The following is a 24,477-nucleotide window of genomic DNA, read 5'->3' as shown; positions in this document are numbered from 1 at the left end:
GCAGTCTGACACCCCACACCTCACAGGGTGGAGTCATCCCTGAGAGGAAACTTCCAAAGGAAGAATCAGACAGGTACACTCGCTGCTCAGCAATATTCTATCTTTGGCAACCTCTGCTGCTGATACCCAGGCAAACAGGGTCTGGAGTGGACCTCAAGCAATCTCCAACAGACCAACAGACAGTCCTTCTGACTGTCAGACGGAAAACTATCAAACAGGAAGGACACCTATACCAAAACCCCATCAGTACGTCACCATCATCAAAGACCAGAGACAGATAAAACCACAAAGATGGGGAAAAAGCAGGGCAGAAAAGCTGGAAATTCAAAAAAAGAGCGCATCTCCCCCTGCAAAGGAGCGCAGCCCATCGCCAGCAACGGATCAAAGCTGGTCAGAGAATGACTTGGACGAGATGAGAGAAGAAGGCTTCAGTCCATCAAACTTCTCAGAGCTAAAGGAGGAATTACGTACCCAGCGCAAAGAAACTAAAAATCTTGAAAAAAAAGTGGAAGAATTGACAGCTAGACTAATTAATGCAGAGAAGATCATAAACGAAATGACAGAGATGAAAACCATGACACGAGAAATACGTGACAAATGCACAAGCTTCAGTAACCGACTCGATCAACTGGAAGAAAGAGTATCAGCGATTGAAGATCAAATGAATGAAATGAAGCGAGAAGAGAAACCAAAAGAAAAAAGAAGAAAAAGAAATGAACAAAGCCTGCAAGAAGTATGGGATTATGTAAAAAGACCAAATCTACGTCTGATTGGGGTGCCTGAAAGTGAGGGGGAAAATGGAACCAAGTTGGAAAACACTCTTCAGGATATCATCCAGGAGAACTTCCCCAACCTAGTAGGGCAGGCCAACATTCAAATTCAGGAAATACAGAGAACGCCACAAAGATACTCCTCCAGAAGAGCAACTCCAAGACACATAATTGCCAGATTCACCAAAGTTGAAATGAAGAAAAAATCTTAAGGGCAGCCAGAGAGAAAGGTCGGGTTACCCACAAAGGGAAGCCCATCAGACTAACAGCAGATCTCTCGGCAGAAACTCTACAAGCCCGAAGAGAGTGGGGGCCAATATTCAACGTTCTTAAAGAAAAGAATTTTCAACCCAGAATTTCATATCCAGCCAAACTAAGTTTCATAAGTGAAGGAGAAATAAAATCCTTTACAGATAAGCAAATGCTTAGAGATTTTGTCACCACCAGGCCTGCCTTACAAGAGACCCTGAAGGAAGCCCTAAACATGGAAAGGAACAACCGGTACCAGCCATTGCAAAAACATGCCAAAATGTAAAGACCATCGAGGCTAGGAAGAAACTGCATCAACTAATGAGCAAAATAACCAGTTAATATCATAATGACAGGATCAAGTTCACACATAACAATATTAACCTTAAATGTAAATGGACTAAATGCTCCAATGAAAAGACACAGACTGGCAAACTGGATAAAGAGTCAAGACCCATCAGTCTGCTGTATTCAGGAGACCCATCTCACATGCAGAGACATACATAGGCTCAAAATAAAGGGATGGAGAAAGATCTACCAAGCAAATGGAGAACAAAAAAAGCAGGGGTTGCAATCCTAGTCTCTGATAAAACAGACTTTAAACCATCAAAGATCAAAAGAGACAAAGAAGGCCATTACATAATGGTAAAGGGATCAATTCAACAGGAAGAGCTAACTCTCCTAAATATATATGCACCCAATACAGGAGCACCCAGATTCATAAAGCAAGTCCTTAGAGACCTACAAAGAGACTTAGACTCCCATACAATAATAATGGGAGATTTCAACACTCCACTGTCAACATTAGACAGATCAACGAGACAGAAAGTTAACAAGGATATCCAGGAATTGAACTCATCTCTGCACCAAGCGGACCTAATAGACATCTATAGAACTCTCCACCCCAAATCAACAGAATATACATTCTTCTCAGCACCACATCGCACTTATTCCAAAATTGACCACATAATTGGAAGTAAAGCACTCCTCAGCAAATGTACAAGAACAGAAATTATAACAAACTGTCTCTCAGACCACAGTGCAATCAAACTAGAACTCAGGACTAAGAAACTCAATCAAAACCGCTCAACTACATGGAAACTGAATAACCTGCTCCTGAATGACTACTGGGTACATAACGAAATGAAAGCAGAAATAAAGATGTTCTTTGAAACCAATGAGAACAAAGATACAACATACCAGAATCTCTGGGACACATTTAAAGCAGTGTGTAGAGGGAAATTTATAGCACTAAATGCCCACAAGAGAAAGCAGGAAAGATCTAAAATTGACACTTTAACATCACAATTAAAAGAACTAGAGAGGCAAGAGCAAACACATTCAAAAGCTAGCAGAAGGCAAGAAATAACTAAGATCAGAGCAGAACTGAAGGAGATAGAGTCACAAAAAACCCTCCAAAAATCAATGAATCCAGGAGTTGGTTTTTTGAAAAGATCAACAAAATTGACAGACCGCTAGCAAGACTAATAAAGAAGAAAAGAGAGAGGAATCAAATAGACGCAATAAAAAATGATAAAGGGGATATCACCACCAACCCCACAGAAATACAAACAACTATCAGAGAATACTATAAATGCCTCTACGCAAATCGACTAGAAAATCTAGAAGAAATGGATAATTTCCTGGACACTTACACTCTCCCAAGACTGAACCAGGAAGAAGTTGAATCCCTGAATAGACCAATAACAGGCTCTGAAATTGAGGCAACAATTAATAGCCTACCCACGAAAAAAAGTCCAGGACCAGATGGATTCACAGCTGAATTCTACCAGAGGTACAAGGAGGAGCTGGTACCATTCCTTCTGAAACTATTCCAATCAATAGAAAAAGAGGGAATCCTCCCTAACTCATTTTACGAGGCCAACATCATCCTGATACCAAAGCCTGGCAGAGACACAACAAAAAAGAGAATTTTAGACCAATATCCCTGATGAACATCGATGCAAAAATTCTCAATAAAATACTGGCAAACCGGATTCAGCAGCACATCAAAAAGCTTATCCACCATGATCAAGTGGGCTTCATCCCTGGGATGCAAGGCTGGTTCAACATTCGCAAATCAATAAACGTAATCCAGCATATAAACAGAACCAAAGACAAGAACCACATGATTATCTCAATAGATGCAGAAAAGGCTTTTGACAAAATTCAACAGCCCTTTATGCTAAAAACGCTCAATAAATTCGGTATTGATGGAACGTACCTCAAAATAATAAGAGCTATTTACGACAAACCCACAGCTAATATCATACTGAATGGGCAAAAACTGGAAAAATTCCCTTTGAAAACTGGCACAAGACAGGGATGCCCTCTCTCACCACTCCTATTCAACATAGTGTTGGAAGTTCTGGCTAGGGCAATCAGGCAAGAGAAAGAAATCAAGGGTATCCAGTTAGGAAAAGAAGAAGTCAAATTGTCCCTGTTTGCAGATGACATGATTGTATATTTAGAAAACCCCATCGTCTCAGCCCAAAATTTCCTTAAGCTGATAAGCAACTTCAGCAAAGTCTCAGGATACAAAATTAATGTGCAAAAATCCCAAGCATTCTTATACACCAGTAACAGACAAGCAGAGAGCCAAATCAGGAATCAACTTCCATTCACAATTGCTTCAAAGAGAATAAAATACCTAGGAATCCAGCTTACAAGGGATGTAAAGGACCTCTTCAAGGAGAACTACAAACCACTGCTCAGTGAAATCAAGGAGGACACAAACAAATGGAAGAACATACCATGCTCATGGATAGGAAGAATCAATATCGTGAAAATGGCCATACTGCCCAAGGTTATTTATAGATTCAATGCCATCCCCATCAAGCTACCAATGACTTTCTTCACAGAATTGGAAAAAACTGCTTTAAAGTTCATATGGAACCAAAAAAGAGCCCGCATTGCCAAGACAATCCTAGGTCAAAAGGACAAAGCTGGAGGCGTCACGCTACCTGACTTCAAACTATACTACAAGGCTACAGTAACCAAAACAGCATGGTACTGGTACCACAACAGAGAAATAGACCAGTGGAACAGAACAGAGTCCTCAGAAATAATACCACACATCTACAGCCATCTGATCTTTGACAAACCTGACAAAAACAAGAAATGGGGAAAGGATTCCCTATTTAATAAATGGTGCTGGGAAAATTGGCTAGCCACAAGTAGAAAGCTGAAACTGGATCCTTTCCTTACCCCTTATACGAAAATTAATTCAAGATGGATTAGAGACTTAAATGTTAGACCTAATACCATAAAAACCCTAGAAGAAAATCTAGGTAGTACCATTCAGGACATAGGCATGGGCAAGGACTTCATGTCTAAAACACCAAAAGCAACGGCAGCAAAAGCCAAAATTGACAAATGGGATCTCATTAAACTAAAGAGCTTTTGCACAGCAAAAGAAACTACCATCAGAGTGAACAGGCAACCTACAGAATGGGAGAAAATTTTTGCAACCTACTCATCTGACAAAGGGCTAATATCCAGAATCTACAAAGAACTCAAACAAATATACAAGAAAAAAACAAACAACCCCATCAAAAAGTGGGGAAAGGATATGAACAGACATTTCTCAAAAGAAGACATCCATACAGCCAACAGACACATGAAAAAATGCTCGTCATCACTCGCCATCAGAGAAATGCAAATCAAAACCACAATGAGATACCATCTCACACCATTAGAATGGCAATCATTAAGAAGTCAGGAAACAATAGATGTTGGAGAGGATGTGGAGAAATAGGAACACTTTTACACTGTTGGTGGGATTGTAAACTAGTTCAACCATTATGGAAAACAGTATGGCGATTCCTCAAGGATCTAGAACTAGATGTACCATATGACCCAGCCATCCCACTACTGGGTATATACCCAAAGGATTATAAATTACTCTACTACAAAGACACATGCACACGTATGTTTATTGCGGCACTATTCACAATAGCAAAGACTTGGAATCAACCCAAATGTCCATCTGTGACAGACTGGATTAAGAAAATGTGGCACATATACACCATGGAATACTATGCAGCCATCAAAAAGGATGAGTTTGCGTCCTTTGTAGGGACATGGATGCAGCTGGAAACCATCATTCTTAGCAAACTATCACAAGAAGAGAAACCAAACACCGCATGTTCTCACTCATAGGTGGGAACTGAACAATGAGATCACTTGGACTCGGGAAGGGGAACATCACACACTGGGGCCTATCATGGGGAGCGGGGAGGAGGGAGGGATTGCATTGGGGAGTTATACATGATATAAACGTTATGCACATGTACCCTAGAACTTAAAGTATAATAAAAAATAAAAATAAAAATAAAAAAAAAAAAAAAAAAAAAAAAAAAACAATTATCAATTACTTTTCTGAATTAACTCAGTACTTTCACTGTTTACCATGTTACCTAGAATCTCATTTTATTATTTTCCTTTCCTTTTATGCATCATCATGGATTTGGATGAATTCAAAGAGGTTCTGGGTAATCTTTTCAAAGCATAGCAAGAGGATTTATCTGGATGGCTCCCATTAAAATAAATAAAAATGATAATACATGGCTAAAGTATAGTGCATCTCTTAAAAACACTTTCTCCTGGCCTTAATTTGGCATAAGGAAAGGGGGGTGTTTGTTACGTTTGATTAACTGTTAGTCTAGAGAAAGATAAAAGTCCACTAGACCTGGCTGGAATGTAGCAAGTGGCACATTCCTGCCTCTGACCTGCTTATATAATGCTTCAAGGAACAGCTGAGCTGAATCATGAATGGCTGAATGGCTTTCTGTGGAAGGTGCAGTTAACTTTGTGTCTGGAAATGAGTTGATACGGGAAAAAGTGTCTGACCCACAAAATTATTTCTCTGACTAAAAATATACTGTTAGTAGGACTAAGGAAAAGGATTGATAATAGAAAAAACATAAAAAAGAAAAGAGCCATTTTCGTACATTAGATTTTGCTGGGCTGCATATGGATGGAAGTGAGTGCACCATACCAGGGACTCAACGGAACAAGTTGCACTGTGTTCACAAAAATCTAATCAGAGTGAAATGTGCTCTTCTTTTCTGCCCATTGCTCCTGAACTTCATCCTAACCCCCACCTTCCCCACCCCCACTCAAACCTCTCTTAATAGTCCACAGGCCCATTCTTGTGGAGTTGTCCTTGTATTATACGTACATCACATAGTAGGCGTTCAGTAGATACAAATCATTACAGTGTGCTGTTATAAAATAGAAATTAGAACACATAATATTGTATTTTCAAAAAAGTGTTAGTGGCTGAGTTAACTAGAGTAATATTTTAAACATCTCTTATTTAACAGCAAACACCGTGTTTGGTGTTAAAGGTGTAATCAAACTGTATACTGAAGTTACAGGGAGAGGTTCAATAAGAACCTATTACACCTTTAACACCGAACAGGATGTTTGTGAGCACATGCCTTCTACCGGGGATGAAAATACCAAGGTCTGTTCTAAACACATTATTTTTTTGATGGTGGGATGATTTTGCTGTTGTAGAGACAAGATGAATTCGTCTGTATGGGGTTGCTTGTTGGAGATTTATGGTGTGGTTTTTTACCACTTTTTGTTGACTTTTGTCTCTTTACAAAGACACACATTGAATTCAGAAATTTGTTTTTCACCATTGACCTACTAAAGTATCAGTTTGCGCATGATATGAGAAGGAGCATCAAAGATGTGGGGAAGCCAAGGTCAATGACCTCCGAATGTTTAGAAGCCTTTTATTTTTCCACTGAAATCCCATGGGGTAGAAACTTGGTCTCAGTTCTGTGTGCTCTTTAGACGTAGGCTGAGCAATGTTGCTGAACTATTCTCCTTCTTTAGTCCGTGGTCTTATCTTAACTTTTTTACATTTCCTGCATAAGGAATGCATGTTTATCTCATATTTTGGGAGGTATTGGCACTCTCTTTCTGAATATTTTTCAAAGCAGAAGACAAGCAATGATCAAAGGGTAGTTTATGAATGTTGTAGATTTTGTTTCTAAGAGCATAGGAATGCTTCTTTTCTTCAGTCTCTGACTTTTTTAGCCTTAGGGTGAAAAGACTAGAGTGATAAAAGGCAGAGACCTACTTTCTGAATATAGGCATTCCCCATTTTACAGCCGAGACATTTTTTGAAAAGTGCATTTATAAGTAGTTGTTTGGAATTTTGAATTATTTGCCCGGAGAGAAGATATTAAAAATTGTGTTTAGGTTTCCAGGCTAGTCCAGACAACTATATTAAACCTATGTTATGAACAGATTTTGGAACTGCAGTATTAATATCACTTATGGGACCTTGGAACAGGAAGTCAAATGGTTCCTCCCTAGATGGATAGCCTGCGGTGAATATTTTTGGATGAGTATATAGTGCTTTGCAACTCCCTTCCTGAACTCATCTGTCTTCTAGTGCCCATGTCTTTGGGCATACTATCCTAAGTCAAACTTCTTTGCTCATAGTTAGGCTTTCTTACTTTCCAAAACATACTCCTAGCTCCAAATTTATTACATTCTCTTCCTCAAAACTACCGTTTTTTGTTCTTCTGATCAAGTAATAGATAGGAAAGCAGTGTGATTGAATTAATTATATTTGCAGAAAGAATGATGACCCTATAGTCCTTCCTTGTTATTTGCATTTAAAAAATAGAATGACTTGTAAAATCACATACGGGTTGTTGTATTTTCTTCAGTTTGATATTCATTCATTCATTCATTCAGTTTGATCATCTTTTATAAGCAAGGTACTGGTAGACTATGAGAATTGAAACGTGAATAAAATGTGATGCTATCATCTTATAGGGAGGTCAGTACATAAGAACAATATAAAGTGTGGTAATGATGAATGGCAAAAGAGAATTTCATGAAAATATCAAATCTTATACATCACTGGAGGGAAGAAGGTAAATTGATATAATAATATTGAAAAACAATTAGGCATTATCTTTTAAAGATAAGCATACTATCCAACACAAGAATTTTGCATTTCATTATATGTTATAGATAAACTCTTCCATGTATACATCAAGAAATATTTCAAAATTATCCATAATAGCAAGAAATTGGAAACAACACAAATATCTATGGACAAGATAGTAGATAACTAAAGTATGGCATGTTCACCAAATGAGATACCATGCAACCACAAAAATGAACCATAGCTATCAACCAACTACATGGATGAATCTTTAATATTGTTGATTTTTTACGTTGCAGAAGATTACATGATATAACAGCATTTTTATAAGGGTCAGAAACTGAAAAACGTAACAATATTGTTTAGGAAAATGTGTAGGGAGGCAAGAGGACTGCAGAGTAGAGGCAACCACATTGGTGACCTTCTCATTATTAAGTGAGAGTTCACAGGTGTTCATTTTGTTTTTATGCTTCATCTCTTACATATGTATATGTATTGTAGGAAGTTGTTTGGAATTTTGAATAAAATAAAAACCTAAAGTGTTTTTATGATGCAATATTATATATATATAATATGTATGCATATGGATATAATATATATATTATTGCATAATTAAAACACTTATACTGCAAAATAAAAACACTTTAGGTGCATTTTTTTAGTGATCGCTCCAGTTCTGGGGAATCATCAAAGAGGAAGCAGTTGATTTGGACTGGCAGACTGGGAAGGATTCACAGGGGAGGCTGAGTTCACCCTGGAATTGAAGGAAAAGTAGGGTTGTGGGGGTCAGGCAATGTTGAGCGCTGGAAAGTGGAGAAAGAGTGAGCCAGGCATACACATAGTGGGCTTGAGATGTAGAACAGTTGGAGTGATTCACGGGTGGGCTGTGCAGGAGTGGGGGTAACAGCTGTATTTGGGAGAGGTGACAGAAGGGTGGTGTTGTCATTGTTCTATATTTCTATGGAAGGCAACTATAATCCTCCTGCAAAACCTGTGAGATTACCCAGGGAGATTGCTGAGAATGAAAGGAGTGGTGCCTGGAGAAATCCAGGGAAACCAGAAGAGAACAGAAGACCTTCCTTCTGGAAGACCACCAGAAGGAAGGGTTGAGGTGCTGGAGAAGAACCTGAGGGCACAGAACTAGGACATCCCAGTTGGAGGGGATTTCAGCCCCGTGGAAGGTGGGATTTCATAATACAGATAAGGGTTGTCCTTCAAGAAAAAGGAGTACTAAGAAACCATGCTCTCTTCCTATTTCTCTCTCTCTCTGTTAAAAATTTTCTTTTTGTATGCACATAGATCACAGTTACCTACAAGTAAAACAGCTTTTGAGTGACTTATTGTGATAGAAGAGAAAGAAGAGGAGACAGAAAAAGAACTATCATTTACTGAGGGTCTACTATGTGCCACTATTCTGCCCTGAGGGCTGGAAAATCTTTATTTCTGCCTTTCCCACAACTTCTGGAGTATCTAATGTTTTTTTTTTTTTTTTTTTTTTTTTTTTTGAGACGGAGTCTCGCTCTGTCGCCGGGCTGGAGTGCAGTGGCCGGATCTCAGCTCACTGCAAGCTCCGCCTTCCGGGTTCACGCCATTCTCCTGCCTCAGCCTCCCGAGTAGCTGGGACTACAGGCGCCCGCCACGTCGCCCGGCTAGTTTTTTGTATTTTTTTTTTTTTTTAGTAGAGACGGGGTTTCACCGTGTTAGCCAGGATGGTCTCGATCTCCTGACCTCGTGATCCGCCCGTCTCGGCCTCCCAAAGTGCTGGGATTACAGGCTTGAGCCACCGCGCCGGCCTGGAGTATCTAATGTTAAGAGATAAAACCAATCACACTCTTTATTTTCAAATGTACAGTCACATTATTTTTGTATAGTCACCCTCTAGTGTTCTCAAATAGTAGGTCTTACTTATTCTAAGTAGTTTTTTTGTACCCATTAGCCATCCCTACCTCCCCCATGCATCAAAACATCTCATACATCCAGTACATATATACATCTTTTATGTATCCACAAAAATTAAAAATTAAAATAAAGAGATAAAACAAAGGTTTACAGAGGGTGAGTCACTCACCCAAGCCAAAGTCGATTCAAGAAGACAGACTACCTCTGTGAAATCAGTTTCTCTCCTTGCTCCATGCTTCTTAAAAAAAGAAAAAAAAAAAGAGTAAGAAAAAGGAAAACATAAGAAGCAGTTTTAAGGAAAAGTCTGAATTAGACACACTGAGAAGTTCGATTTTGTGTTTTTTTTTTTTGCTCTGATATCTTTAGCATTTTTAAACCTCAGTTCTTTTCTCTTGATGTTTAACCATCTTAGTCTTGATGGGAGGTTCTAACACCTTATCAGTCTCTTCCTTTTAGGGTACAGGCTGTTCACTCAGTTAGCTATGTTCTAGCAGGTGTCTCTGGAGAATGCACTTAGATAAAAGTTTTGCTGTAACTAGCCTGGTCCCCTGGCCACGTTCATACTCTCTTCACACATATAACCTGACCCTGACATAGCTACAGATTTGTCTTTTCTCACTGATTTTACTAAAGTATAATTATTTTCTTTTTATTAAAATCATAATCATACTTTTAGTTGCTATTTATTCCTGGAAACTGCATATTAAAATAATTATTTTTATCTTGCTGACACTAAAGTTACAACTCATACATTTTGTAATCATAGCACATTAATGTTAACTCCATAGTTTCCTGCCTCTGGCTTCTCAGTAAAGCGGGAAGTGGGGTTTTTTCCTAAGAATTCGGGGAGTACAGAAAGGATTTAAGAATGGATAAAGTTTGCAACAACTTCAGAGCGCAGAGGTACAAAAGAGCCAATGAGGGAGTGCAAAGAGGATTTCTAAAGCAGCAGAGAAGGCCTTCATGAAGTTAAAAAAAACCCATCTCTTGTAGAAGTGGCCATCAGCACGGCTCCATTTCCTCCTGCTTTGTGAAGAGGCTCCAGAGCAGGAGCGAGACCCTGATTCTGGTTCTGCCTGAATGTGGGAGGTATTGGGAGACAAAAGAAGCTCAGCTATGAACATTTTCCATGAATCAAGCAGAAACTTGGGTTTTAAAGGCAAGTACAATTCAGATATGCATCTGCTCATGTAAGGGAAGTTATTCATTTTGAAAACTCTGAGGTTCATTATAGGGTGATGAAGATTTATGAATCAAAGTGATGGAAAATGAGGTGAACAATTAATAATTCTGTACAACTATTGCATACAGAGAAAGGGACTATAATTCCAGCCTCCTACACCTGTGGACTATTCCAACATGGCTCTTGGGTAAAGACCAGAATTCTTCACTTGGCCACATGGTTTGCTCCCATCCATTTCTGCAGCCTCATCTTGTACCATCTGCCCTTCTGCTGTGTGTTCTAGGTTAATAGTTCTCAACTGTTTTGGTCTCCGGACCTCTATACATCCTCACAGATGACCGAAGACTGCAAAGAACTTTTTATACATGTTATCTATTGATATTTACTGCCTCCGAAATTACAACTGAGAACATTTTTGATACTTATTTTTAATTCACTTAAAAATAACAATAATAAAGCCATTTCGTGTTAACATAAACATTTTTTTTTTTTTTTTGAGACGGAGTCTTGCTCTGTCGCCGGGGCTGGAGTGCAGTGGCCGGATCTCAGCTCACTGCAAGCTCCGCCTCCCGGGTTCACGCCATTCTCCTGCCTCAGCCTCCCGAGTAGCTGGGACTACAGACGCCCGCCACCTCGCCCGGCTAGTTTTTTGTATTTTTTAGTAGAGATGGGGTTTCACAGTGTTCGCCAGGATGGTCTCGATCTCCTGACCTCGTGATCCGCCCAAAATGCTGGGATTACAGGCTTGAGCCACCGCGCCCGGCCAACATAAACATTTTTATGAAGGTTAACTGTGTTTCCCAAAACTAAAATAGCTTTGGGTAAAGACTGTCATTGCAAATCTATTTAACGCCTGGCTTAGCAGAAGAGAGTGGATTCTCATGCCTACTCCTGCATTAGAAACTGAGGGTGAGATATCACACATCATGTAGCTTCTAGAAATTTCTGCTCTAAGCTCCTGGGAGAATGAAAGTGAAAAGGCAAATAAGGTCTTAGTACAACCAGGAAAGTGGCTTTGACCTCAGGGGTCCCTGAAAGGATCTTGGGGACTTCCCAGTCCCTGGCTCCTACTTCAAGAATCATCTACCCTAAACCCATGGGCCTTTGTTTGGTTGGAGGGGTCAGTAGGGTGACTGATGGGGATAATGGGAAATAGGGCTAGGAATTTAGGTTGAGACTATAGCATACCTTGTCGCATTTGGACATTCCTCAGGAGACTGAGGCATGAGAATTGCTTGAACCCCAGAGGCAGAGATTACAGTGAGCCAAGATTGTGCCACTGCACTCTAGTCTGGGCAACAGAATGAGACTCCGTCTCAAAAAACGAAACAAAACAAAAATGTGTTTGAAAACAGATATTTATGCTTACCTCCATGACAGTAACTCATTTATGCACCAATATATTCCCTTTTTTTCTGCATCTTTGGCAAGTAAAAATAGTTAATTGTGAGAGAGGATCAACTGTGCGTCTTCCTGAGTGCTCTTTGGCCAATAAAAATACAGTCTGCATATCTGCAGTGAGACAAACATTCACCTTTCATTACCAGGACTAAGGAGAATAGGTTAAGAAGCAAAATGCTGTCCGAAGCTCAAGTTGCTACACTTTAAAAATATTCAAAGGACATCAGGAACACCTTGCATGGACACTTTTCCAGGATTCGGATAGAACGGGGATGCCACAGGCAAGGACATTTGCCCTGAGGGCTGTGGAGTGAGTAGGGACAGCCCCACCCATCTCTTGGTCTTAGTAGGCATTTCCGTCATGATTTCTTCCAGTGTCTTTTAGGCAACTACTCTCATTCTACTATCTGCTGAGAATAAGACCAAATTTCTTGAATTAATGCTAGGGTTTTTATTCTATTACAAATTGCAGTCTTTGAACACTTTACACCAACTGTTGACTTCCATTCATTCTTTCCTTTCAAGATTGGGTCTACACGGAGTGGCCAAATAGTTCCAAAACCATTCTGATAGTCTGATAGTAGTGGTTTTTTTTTTTTTTTTTTTTTAATTTTTATTTTTTTTGCCCTAACTGTGGCAAAATACACGTGTCTTAAAATTTACCACCTTAACTATTTTAATTGTACAGTTCAGTAGAGTTACATGTGTATATATTTTTATGGATTGAGAACTTAACAATTTATTTATTTATTTTAGATACAGGCTTTTGCTCTTGTCACCCAGGCTAGAGTACAGTGGGGTGATCGTGGCTCACTGCAGCCTCGAAATCCTGAGCTCGAGTGATCCTCCCACCTCAGCTTCCCGAGTACAGGAAGGACCCCGTCTCTACTAAAGTACAGGTGTGCTACAGGTGCACACCACCATGCCTGGCTAATTTTTAAAAATTTTTTGCAGAGACAGGGTCTCGCCATGTTGCTCAGCCTGGTCTCAAACTCCTGGGCTCATGTGATCCTCCCACCTCATCCTCCTAAAATGTTGGGATTACAGGCGTGAGCCACTGCACCTGGCCAAATTTTATTTATTGTACTACTCTCTAATGAAGCTTTTCTTGGTTTGCATGTCATAAAAGTTCAAAATAAATAGTCTTGGCTCATTAGTTTATGTTGTTTTACAACTAATCTCCAGAACTTACTTCATCTTGTGAAACTAAAGCTCTACACATTAAGCAACAATTCTCCACTTTCCTTCCCCACAGCCTCTGGCAACCACCATTCCACTTTTTGTCTGTATGAATTTTACTACTCTGTACACCTCACATAAGTGGAATCATGCAGTGTTTGTCCTTTTGTGTCTGACTTGTTTCACTTAGCATAGTGTCTTCACGCTTCATCCATTTTGTTACATGTGTCAGTATGTCCTTCCTTTTGAAGGCTGAGTAATACTCCATTGTATGTACTTATCACATTTTGTTTGTCCGTTCATCCATCAACGGACACATGTAGTTTCTGCCTTTTGACTATTGCAAATAATTCTACTGTGTACATGCGCATTTGAGACCCTGCTTTCAGTTCTTTTGAGTTGACAGTAGCATTTGATAGAACTGATTAGTAGTGTACATCTGCAAGACAGAGGCCCAGGAGGCCTGAGTGGACCTGAGGATCACAGAATTCCTCTAGCATGACCTTGACAAAGCCTGGTTTTCCAAGGTGATTGCTCATATGGAAAGCTTATGACAGATGAGCTATTTTACATGAAAGCTCAGTTTGGGAGTTCCATCTACTTGAAAATATGTTTTATGGCCCGGTGCGGTGGCTCAAGCCTGTAATCCCAGCACTTTGGGAGGCCGAGGCGGGCGGATCACGAGGTCAGGAGATCGAGACCCTCCTGGCTAACACGGTGAAACCCCGTCTCTACTAAAAAATACAAAAAACTAGCCGGGCGCAGTGGCGGGCGCCTGTAGTCCCAGCCACTCGGAGGCTGAGGCGGGAGAATGGTGGGAACCCGGGAGGCGGAGCTTGCAGTGAGCCGAGATCGCGCCACTGCACTCCAGCCTGGGCGACACAGCGAGACTCCGTCTCAAAAAAAAAAAAAAAAGAAAATATGTTTTATGTGATTTTATGCTGCAAAATTTCTTCCCTGATAGAGCAATTATCATGGCTTGTAAGATTAAAAAATAAGGCATCCTAGAAATTTAATGACATGTTAATTATTTTTCCTGGGACTCTATAAAAAGATAATAATAACTTATTACTTTTTGGTCTCTTCTTTGAAGAATGCAAATTCTATTCTGTGGTCCTGACTGGTAGCACAACTAAACTGGGTTATCATTTATATTCTTTGTGAGTGTGTAATTAGAATTGTTTTAGTCGAATGCTTGTTGGAATGTGTAGATCACTCTACTAGATTTTCTGATTATTATTTTCAGTTAGCCTAAGTCTATACCTTGCAGAAGTCCCCCCATCCCCATTCTAGTCCAGACTTGCTTTATTTTTATGATCCTATGTGTTTATACAAATCTTTCATATTATCTTTCTGGAAACATCTATTGCATATTCAAATGTGGTTTGGTGTATATCTCTTATTTGCAACTGTTAATGAGAGATCACTTTGGATGTCTCATGAATTATGCACCTTGTTTTTCTACAGAAACTTTCTCCTTAACTCCCACTGCATTGGCAGTGGGGTGGCTTCTAGAAAGGAGGGAAGTGTCATTATCATGCTCAGAATGGGATAAGGTAGCACCAGTTGTTGAACTATGTCTAAAGTACTTTTTTTTTCTCTTTTTTGCTCACCCTTCCTGTCTCACTTGGAACATGGAATATGGACCTGCCAATCATCCGGAAATATGTTACCTTTGCATGTTGGGACATGGATAATGTGGGTGAGTCCTGAAATCTGTGTTTAAGCTGTTGATTTCTCTCTTCATTTGGGGAAGAAGAAAACTGTCAGATGAATTGTTTGATGGGAAGTTATCTTCAGCATTCCAGCACTTGTGAGCATGCAGCCCAGGCACCTCCAGTTAGACTCAGTCCTCCTGAATCAGAGAGGGAAAACTCCTGAGGTGTCCTTTCAGCAACACCCAAACTCAAATGAAACGAAGATGAATCATATTCCATGGCAGAAGTTGCTATTTAGACTTTAGCTGTTGTTTTCTTTTGGGTTTATACCACATTTAATAATGCTTCTTTATGACAAAACTTGAAAATATCCCACGTCTTGACACTGTGTTTTCTAAGACTCTTGTGCAGTTGTTTCTATAAGTCACGCACCTCTCATCTTCATATTTACCATTTACGACAGATGCATATGTATGTATTTTTGTGATACTGAAATTGTTTCTAATATAAGTCCATTGGAAATGGTATGTTGTTGATGTGTTGATATAAAATGAGTCATGCATCTTGACATGACTTCCGTGCTCAATTAGTCCTTAGTAGGTGATTTCAAAACTCAAAATAGCAAAACTGTTAAATGCTGAATTCTAACTTTGCTCTTCCAAAGCTGAGCAATAATGATGTACTGGAGCCTCCATGGTTTTGCATGCAGGGCCAGGCCTGGGAAGGAGGGTTTTGGTCTGCTGGTAGATTTCTTCCTATGGGATGCAGAATAGACAACAGGAAGATTTTCAATACAAAAAAATGTTTTTCAATACTTATTTTTCTAGTTCTCAAGGATGTGGTAAGAAAGAGTCTACGTAAAGTCTTTGATTGGTGTGATATTATAGAAGAGGCTGGTCCAGGATGATCTTCTATACTTTCCTTAAAGGGTTTAGCATGGCTGATTGAAACAAGGAAATAAGCTGAGGCATACCTCCATAGAAAAGTTATTGTCTTGATTATCAATTACACTTTCATCCTGAGTCTCTGTCTCAATAGATTTGAAACTGCCATGTCACTGTCTTAGCTGGTGGAGGTAGCAGGATTTCACTTGCTTGGAGCAAACACATTTGTTGTTGCAATCTGTTATTTCTGAAATTTCTAAAAATGTATTGAATGTTAGCATGAAATTTGGCATTGGTGTTTGTAAGATTTTCTATTCTGGTGTAAGTAATTTGGGAATCTTTATCTTAGATGATTTAGTTACCCATAAATATCCTTAGGAATATGTGTCATTTGAGTTTAATCTGTTGAGCTGTGAGCTGTTTATTTGACACAATTATCACCTAATCAGCTGTTTTGCTTATTGAGTTATGTTATAATTCTTTAGTTCCACGTCTAAAAATCTCCCTTTGGGATTCACATGGTGTGTTTTCTTCTGTGTACACTTTTGGGTCTTTTCATCTCCCTTCTCTTAGGAAACAGTAACTACCTGGACATTCACCCTAAAAAAAGTATCTGATTTTCTCTTCCAGTAATAATTGGTAACCAGAGCCTACCCCCTTTAAATTGATCATGAGCCAGGTCTTGTCAATTCTCCTGGGACCTTGAGAGCCTTCTGAAGATAACACTTTATTTGTGAGATTTAATCCTCAGAAATCTCTCATCCTAAAAATAGTGAAGTGCAAGAACAACAGGGTTTTACTCAATTATTTTCTCCTCCCCAACTCTGTTGCAGGGTATGATGTGCGAGCTCGTCTGCCTCTCCCCCTCTTTTTCCAGCCTCTTTCTGTTGAGGGGTCTTCTAATTTGGGGGTTGTTTGGTTTTCTTATTTGTTTTTGTTGCATGTGTAGGTTGCTGGCTGTGTGGCCTAATGCCTACTGGTTTGGTCAATAAGGGATTGCTTTCTTAACAATAACAACAACACATCTGGTGTGCCCGTCACATTGCCATGGCTTACTTTCTGGGATGCACAGAATTGCTGCATCATCACCACCTTCCTTCCACCACCATCCCCATTGCTTTGTCTCCATCAGGCCCTCAATTATGGACTTTCCAGGAGTCTCATCTAATTTTCGTACAACCTGATGATACAGGAACCTTTCATTGTGTAATATTGTGGATGAACAGACTGCAGCACAGCTAAACCTGCCAGAGGCCACTGGGCAGTAGAAGAAGGGGTCTGTTTTTCATTCAGGAGTCTGATTCTAGAGTCATATCCATTGAAATGTTTTCACCAGACGCATTTCCTTTTAGCTCGTTTTGGACTCTCCTGGACCTTCTTACTTTTGGACTCTCCTGGACCTTCAAAGGTAGAATTTTGGTGCATCCCAGATAATGTTTTGCCATGCACATTTGAATTTGTCTTTTATCTGGCAGTTACATAAAGTTCTTTCATGAGTCAAAACTGACAGTCCCTTGGTGGCAAGGTTGGGGAACAGGAGGGATTATATTGAAGAAATATATGATATTTCTGTCTCCAGATAAGTGAAGAACTTTGCACCTGATGGTCTAAACATATTTTGATGGAACGGATGGTAACCTAGGAGTAAAAATCAAACAGAATCTAACTGTTTTCTAAATCCAGACAAACCCTTGTACCTACAAATTTTATTTAGGTTTTCAGCTCTTGTTATTGAGTGTTAGGGCTTCAAAATCTAATTGTGAGTCCTTCTCTAATAGGTAATTTCCTGCTTTATTAGTCAGGCTAATAAGGCCTTTCTCAAAAGCAGAGGGACGTGAAAAGCACAGGTCAGCTCGTCTTGCTTGCCTCTTTCAAGGAACTCAACTGTCAAGTGTAGGCACTCATAGAGCCTCGCCATGGAAGGGCTCAGCCAGAATGAGGCTGTTTTCCATCACCCGACACTGGACAGATCCTCATCATATCTTTCCTGAGTTTTGTGACAGCTTGCTAAAGACTTCTCCCAAAACATCTTTATCCCATACTCTATCTGACTCCAGAGAGACAGGTCTAAGCTATAACTCTGACCATGCCTTGCTCTTGCTTTCAACATGCCAGTAGCTCCATATGGCTTCTAGTAGTGCCTCTCCACTGTAGTATTGAACAACCTGGTGAATATTGATCACGAGTGGGTGTCACAAGTGATATGTTACTAATAATAAATCTGGTACTACAGTGTAAAAATTATTTTTTAAGTAAAATAGATGGATTCAAGTTTACCATGATAGCAACGTTATTCACACTTTTATTCCTGTATTATTTCTGTGTGGGGGGTTGAGGGAGGGGGAGAGAGAGAGAGAGAGAGAGAGAGAAAGAGAGAGAGAGAATGATGCCATGGCTGAGCGGGCGCTAGGGACTGTGTAAATTCATCAGCCTTGCTTATTTATCCCATTTCCTAATGGTTTCTGGTACACAGCTAATAACTGAGGTTCTCAAGAGCTTCTCTAGTACTTGTGAGTTAAGATTTTTATAGTTATTAATTTTGTCTATGTAATTTAGCTGACGGACAATTTCTAGATAAGAAGAAAGGCAAGGATAGATGAAGAAAGCTCAAATATTTATATTGTATTAATGATGCTATGAGCATTCTTACTTATGATGACAAATAGTTACGACAACCAAATAAATAGAAAAATCATACTAAAATTAAAATGTGCAAGAAGATAAGTCATAACGAATAAAGGGTTAAAGTCTATACATTTCATTTATTTCAATAATAATAAGTAACATGTATACTCATCAATAGTACATGATTGTTTGCCTTTTAATATTATCTATGTAATGGAGACCTAAACAAAAAGAATGATTCTTGTTTTCAAAATAGAATGAGATGTTCAAAAAATTTTATGTGCTGATAATTTTTCTTCTAAAACAGATGATTTCATGTTTAATAGATATCATTAGTCACATGCTTATATAAAGATGCTATCAATATATCACCTGCCCTCCCAAAATGTCTGTGTTGCTGCTCTTTGCTTTATTTTCCCAAATTATTTTGGTGGAGGTGAGGATTTGGAAACATCTGGAAGTATATGTTACATGGAAAAGTCATTGGCCTTATGTCTCAGTGTTAAAAAAAATGGCCAAGAACCAAGCTCCATAGGATGAAGTGCAAGTTATTCCCTGATGCTATTACTGCCTACCGGATGCATCTGTCATTTTCACTTTTGCTGTCACTTTCATCCCCTCCTTGTCACTCCCACGTGCCCATTGGTGTGTCCTGCCGTTAGCGGCACTGGAAGCCTCAAGCATCTGTGATTTTTCTCATCCTCTTTCCTCTGCCTCCAACTCCTTACTTTGTCTTTGCCTAGCTTGTCTTTTACACACAGCTCCTACAAGAAGTCAGTCCTGATAACCTCCTGCCCCTCAGCCCCTCCTGGGACTCTTACAGCATCCAGCGTGTGCCTTTCTCCCACAATTTTGCATATTATATGAGAGTGATGAATTTACTGGTATTACCTGCCTTCATTGTTTTCTAAAATCAGAAAGAGGCTGGACATAGTGTCTCACACCTTGTAATCCTAGCACTTTGGAAGGCCAAGGTGGGAGATCACTTGAGTCCAGGAGTTTGAGACCAGCCTGGGCAACATAGTGAGACCTAAAAATAAAAAATAAAAATGAAAATACTAAAAATTAAAAATAACTACTAAAAATAAAATAAAATAAACATTAGCCAGGTGTGGTGGTGTGTGCTTTTAGTCCCAGCTGCTTGGGAGGTTGGGGCAGTAGTATTGCTTGAACCTGGGAGATTTAGGCTGCAGTGAGCCATGATTGCACCACTGCACTCCAGCCTGGGCAGCAGACTCCATCTAAAAAAAAAAAAGTAAAATAAAATCAGAAAGAACCGGGACCTCATCTCTTAGTGATGTCTGTGTACCTAACACTTGACATTTGGTAGGCTCTCATGGATTGTGTTTCTTAAGATGTCGACTGTGAGATGAACATGGGTGGCCAAAGTGTTGATTAAGCTCATCACTAAGGAAGAAAGCAGGACTGGGCAGAGGGAGAAGTTGGGCTGGTTGTAGTCCCAGCAGAGGCCTCAACCTCCCCTACCTGGGGAGCACCAGAGTGGGGATTACTTCCAGGTTGTTTCGGATTAGAGTAAGGGTCGGAGCATTTCTTCCCCCACAGAGACTGGTCATTTTGGATGTTGGCCTTCCCCGGGAGGGGGTGTGACCTGAGGTAAGCAGTTGTCTTCTGCAGAGGCAGTCCCCACAGATGGTTGACAGCTAAGGGCCACCTGCTGGCAGCACTTTTAGCAGCTACAGTATTATCAATCCTTTATTCCTGTAAGGGGATCTGGGAGGTATATCATAGTGTCCACCATAGGGCATAACTTTTTTTGTGAAATTAACTGAAAAAAGCAAAATGCCTGTGACTTTGGGAAATTAGGGGATAAGGAGAGGAAATGAAACATGGGCCATTTTAATCTGCTCTATTAATAGAAATGGTTTTTAAGGCCAGGCACAGTAACTCATGACTATAATCCCAGTACTTTGGGAGGCCCAGGTGGGCGGATCACTTGAGGCCAGAAGTTCGAGACCAGCCTGGCCAACATGGTGAAACCCCTTCTCTACTAAAAATACAAAAATTAGCCGGGCGTGGTGGTGCGCACCTGTAATCCCAGCTACTCGGGTGGCTGAGACACAAGAATCACTTGAACTTGGAAGGCGGAGGTTGCAGTGAGCCAAGATTGTGCCACTGCACTCCAGCCTGGGTGACAGAGCAAGACTCTGTCAAAAAAAAAAAAAAAAGAGAAAGAAATGGTTTTTAATAAAATGGATTTCTCTATGAATAAAACGGTATGACTTTTAAAGACCCCTGAAATTTTAATGAAGTCTTCCAACTCTAAAAGCAGCAAATGCCAAATGTTTACATTTCTGCTACTTATTCTGTAAACATTTATTGAGTACCCAAAATGTGCATAGCACCATAGTAGCTGGTATGGGATCATTAAAAAAAAGAGTAAGTCAAATACCAAGGAGATTTCAAGCCATTGTTGGATAAGGACATTTAAACTATTGATCATAATACAAAGCAGAATGAATGATTCTAATACTATTACAAGCAGAGTATACTAGAGCAAAGATGTATTAAATCTAACTTGGCTGAGTGGAAAGTACTTGTGTATTTATGTGTGTGTGTGAGCATGTGTATGCATGTATATGTACGTGTATGTCTGTGTATTTGTGTGTGCATGTGTGTGTGTGTGGACACTCTTCTGGAAGGAGATGTCAAATGAGCTAAGCTTTGAACCTCCAGAGATTTGAGTTTGACCCTTCCAGGAAATGTTAGCTTTTACTTTTCTGCCCCAAATAATATCTCGTTCCACTTTTTTTTTTTTTTTTTTTGGAGACAAGGCCTCACTTTGTTACCCAGGCTGGAATGCAGTGGCCTCATTGATCATAGTTCACTGCAGCCTCAGCCTCCTGGGCTCAATCAATCCTCCCATCTCAGCCTCCCAAGTAACTAGGACTACAAGCATGTACCACCACGCCAGGCTGTTTTTTTCTTTTTATAGATATGGGGTCTCACTATGTTGCCCAGGCTGGTCTCAAACTCCTAGGGTCAAGTAATCCTCCTGCCTTGACCTCCCAAGGTGCTGAGATCAGGCGTGAGCCACCATGCCCAGCCTTCTTCAAATTTTATAGCTCCTGCAACTGCTGACTTATATGCATTGAAAGGAGAGGCACTCCTGGCAAAACCTGGAGTTGCCAACAAAATCAGAATTATCACTTTTCCTCTTTATTCCACTCCCAGACTCTAAAAGTACAATGACCAGCAAGACTTGCAGGTTTGATTCCTATAGGTGAGCAAGGTTCCAAAACACAGGAACATGCTTCCGTTCCAGGGCTGGGCCTGCGGTCTTATCCAAGTCTTGCCTTCTGACCTTGTCCTCTAAGAACCTCCCATGATTTGGGTTGGAGGCGGGCCTTAGCTCATTTCCACCCTGTCCAAAAGAAAGTGCCTTTGTTCATTTTCCTTTCACTTAGAGAGGCTCCCCTTCCTTTAAATGACTCCTAGGTATATGCACGTCCTTTGTTTTTTCTACCTTATCTTCAATTATTGCTCAGATGATAACAGTCCTGATGAATAAGACGTTATGTTTCCCTTTCAAAGGTTTAATGAAAAGGAAAAAACCCTGAAGCATACTGAATTACAATAGCAAGGTTCTAAATTATGCTTATGAGGCAGTGTTGATGGTAGGGAAGTAGTTAAACATTACTTTGCTTAGAAAGAAAGTGTTCTTAGTACCAATACTGAGTGTCAGCAAAATGAAAAACAATTGATTCATGAAGTTCTTTCTTCCCTGGCATATAGAGAATGAGATTCTTAGCTAGAGAAGTTTATTCTAAAATCTATTTTAGTCTGTAGCTTTCCTTATCAACTGTTTTCCTGTCAGTCCTAAAGTCCTATATTTAAAAATCTTTAAACATCAGTTACCTGTCCTCCTCTTCTGAACTTGTTACCCTAAGGATCAAGAGAGGAGGTGAGGTGAGGTACAGTGGCTCATGCCTGTAATCCCAGCACTTTGAGAGGCTGAGGCAGGAGGATTGCTTGAGGCCATGAGGTCAAGACCTGCCTAGGCAACAAAGTGAGTCCTTGTCTTTACAGGGGAAAGAAAAAGTTAGCCGGGCATGATGGCACATGCCTGTAGTCCCAGCTACTCAGGAGGCTGAGATGGGAAGATTGCTTGAGCCCAGGATTTTGAGGCTACAGTGAGCTATGATGCATACCAGCCTGGGCAACAGAATGAAACCTGTCTCAGTCAATCAATCAATGTGTGAGAGAGAAGAAGACAGAAGGACTGTAAATCTGTTGAGTCCCTATTGATCCTTCTAAGTGGATTAGCATCACCTCCCTGGTGTTGTGCCACAAGTAGGTGCAAGGTGCTCAGCTTCATCTTTTAGGGGAACAATTTGAATATAAGTTTTGCTGTGATTAATACTGGCAGGAGGGATGGCAAACGTGCAGCATTTAGGGGAAAATGTGTTAGTGTGTATTCTACAGGACGCGCTGCTAGTTCCCCCACACCCCATTTGAAAAACTAATTGAAACACTTGATGTTATTGTAGCAGAAGCTCAAACTGCTTTACCATCAAAATGAGAACTTGGTTTGAAAATATACAGAGTTTAAGGACCAATTTTACATGAAAGCTGCCGTCAGGCATTGAAAAATCCTACTTAACATGATGTGTTTAATTCGTCCAGTCTTTATTTTAGGCAATAAATGGCTGGAGAACCTGAAGCCACAGGTCCTCTCTACTAGCTTCATTTCGTTTCAGAAAATCACCTCTGTCATCAAAGAAGATCAACCACTCCAAAGTGCTATTCTTCTTTGTCCCTGTTAGTTTTGCTTTTATAAATCATTTATGATAACGGAGTTACAATTTGATTTAGTACTTAGTTTGCAAAGGAAAAACATTCAGCTTGCATATGGAAAGGATGAGGGAAACATCAAAGAAAATTGGTTTTTCATCATCGTTTTCGTGTAACAGATGTAAATACCTACTTAAGAATGGAACTGGATTTCTGGGATAGTTCCAACTGCCTTCATGCTTATCTCACCCCTGATACAACCAGTTTCTTGGACTTTCTGGGGGAAATTTATGTGAGGTCAATGATTCGTACTTGTTCAAAGGTTACTCTGCTGCGCAATTCAGCTGTCAGCAGAACTTTGTCTTGCCTGGCCCAAGATTTTGTGGAAATCTGAAGGAAAAAACACAACAACACACACTACAAGGTTTTTTTACACAGTGAACTGACAGATCGCTGCAGGCTGTGTCAGCAGAAGCATGGGGCAAGAGTTCTTGCTCCTGGTCTGAACTTCGCATTTCCAGCGGGTTGGGTTGGAAAGCCAGACCTCAGATAGCACAGGGGGAGCCAACTTAGCAGCATTGGAGGGAGGTAGTGGTGGTTTTATCCTGCAGCAATGACTGATCACCTAAGTTGGATGGTGTTATCTCTGAAGCCTTATCTCCTTCTCTAGTTACACTCCATTAAGAGTCTCAAGAGTTAGAGCCTATTTTTAACTGCAAGTCCTGCTTAACCATAATTGAACATGTGGTTTGTTCAGTTCAGAAGCCCTTCCCCTCCCAATGTCTTCAAATGCCTGCATATTCCTATATGTCTGAATCGTGGAAAGCAAAGAGTAAAATATCCATGTATCCATGTATTTTGGGTATTTTGTCCTTTGTTAGGGCTCTGGTGCTTTTTAAAAGGTTTTTGTTTGTTTGTTTTGTTTTGTTTTGTTTTAAACAATGTATCTCTAATTGGA

General features: G+C 40.0%; 1 protein-coding gene across 22 annotated transcripts in view; it reads left to right on the top strand.

Moving 5' to 3' along the window:
- The window catches only part of EPB41L3 (erythrocyte membrane protein band 4.1 like 3), a 243,028-nt gene that overhangs the window by 11,516 nt on the left and 207,035 nt on the right, over window positions 1-24,477 (top strand). For 9 of the 22 annotated variants that reach the window (XM_033178266.1, XM_033178257.1, XM_033178268.1 and 6 more), the window contains exon 1: window positions 15,282-15,302. The exons of 2 other annotated variants lie outside the window; for them this stretch is intronic. In XM_033178266.1, the coding sequence (XP_033034157.1) occupies window positions 15,290-15,302 (13 nt within the window). In that variant the 5' untranslated portion in view covers window positions 15,282-15,289. Of the gene's footprint in view, window positions 1-15,280; window positions 15,303-24,477 lie in introns of those variants that run through there. 11 more of the 22 variants (XM_033178278.1, XM_033178276.1, XM_033178272.1 and 8 more) reach the window with 3 other exon arrangements.

This window comes from Trachypithecus francoisi, unplaced genomic scaffold (genome assembly GCF_009764315.1).
Source record: "Trachypithecus francoisi isolate TF-2019V2 unplaced genomic scaffold, Tfra_2.0 Lachesis_group19, whole genome shotgun sequence".
Taxonomy (NCBI): Eukaryota; Metazoa; Chordata; class Mammalia; order Primates; family Cercopithecidae; genus Trachypithecus; species Trachypithecus francoisi.
This window is presented reverse-complemented; position numbering and strand designations above follow the sequence as displayed.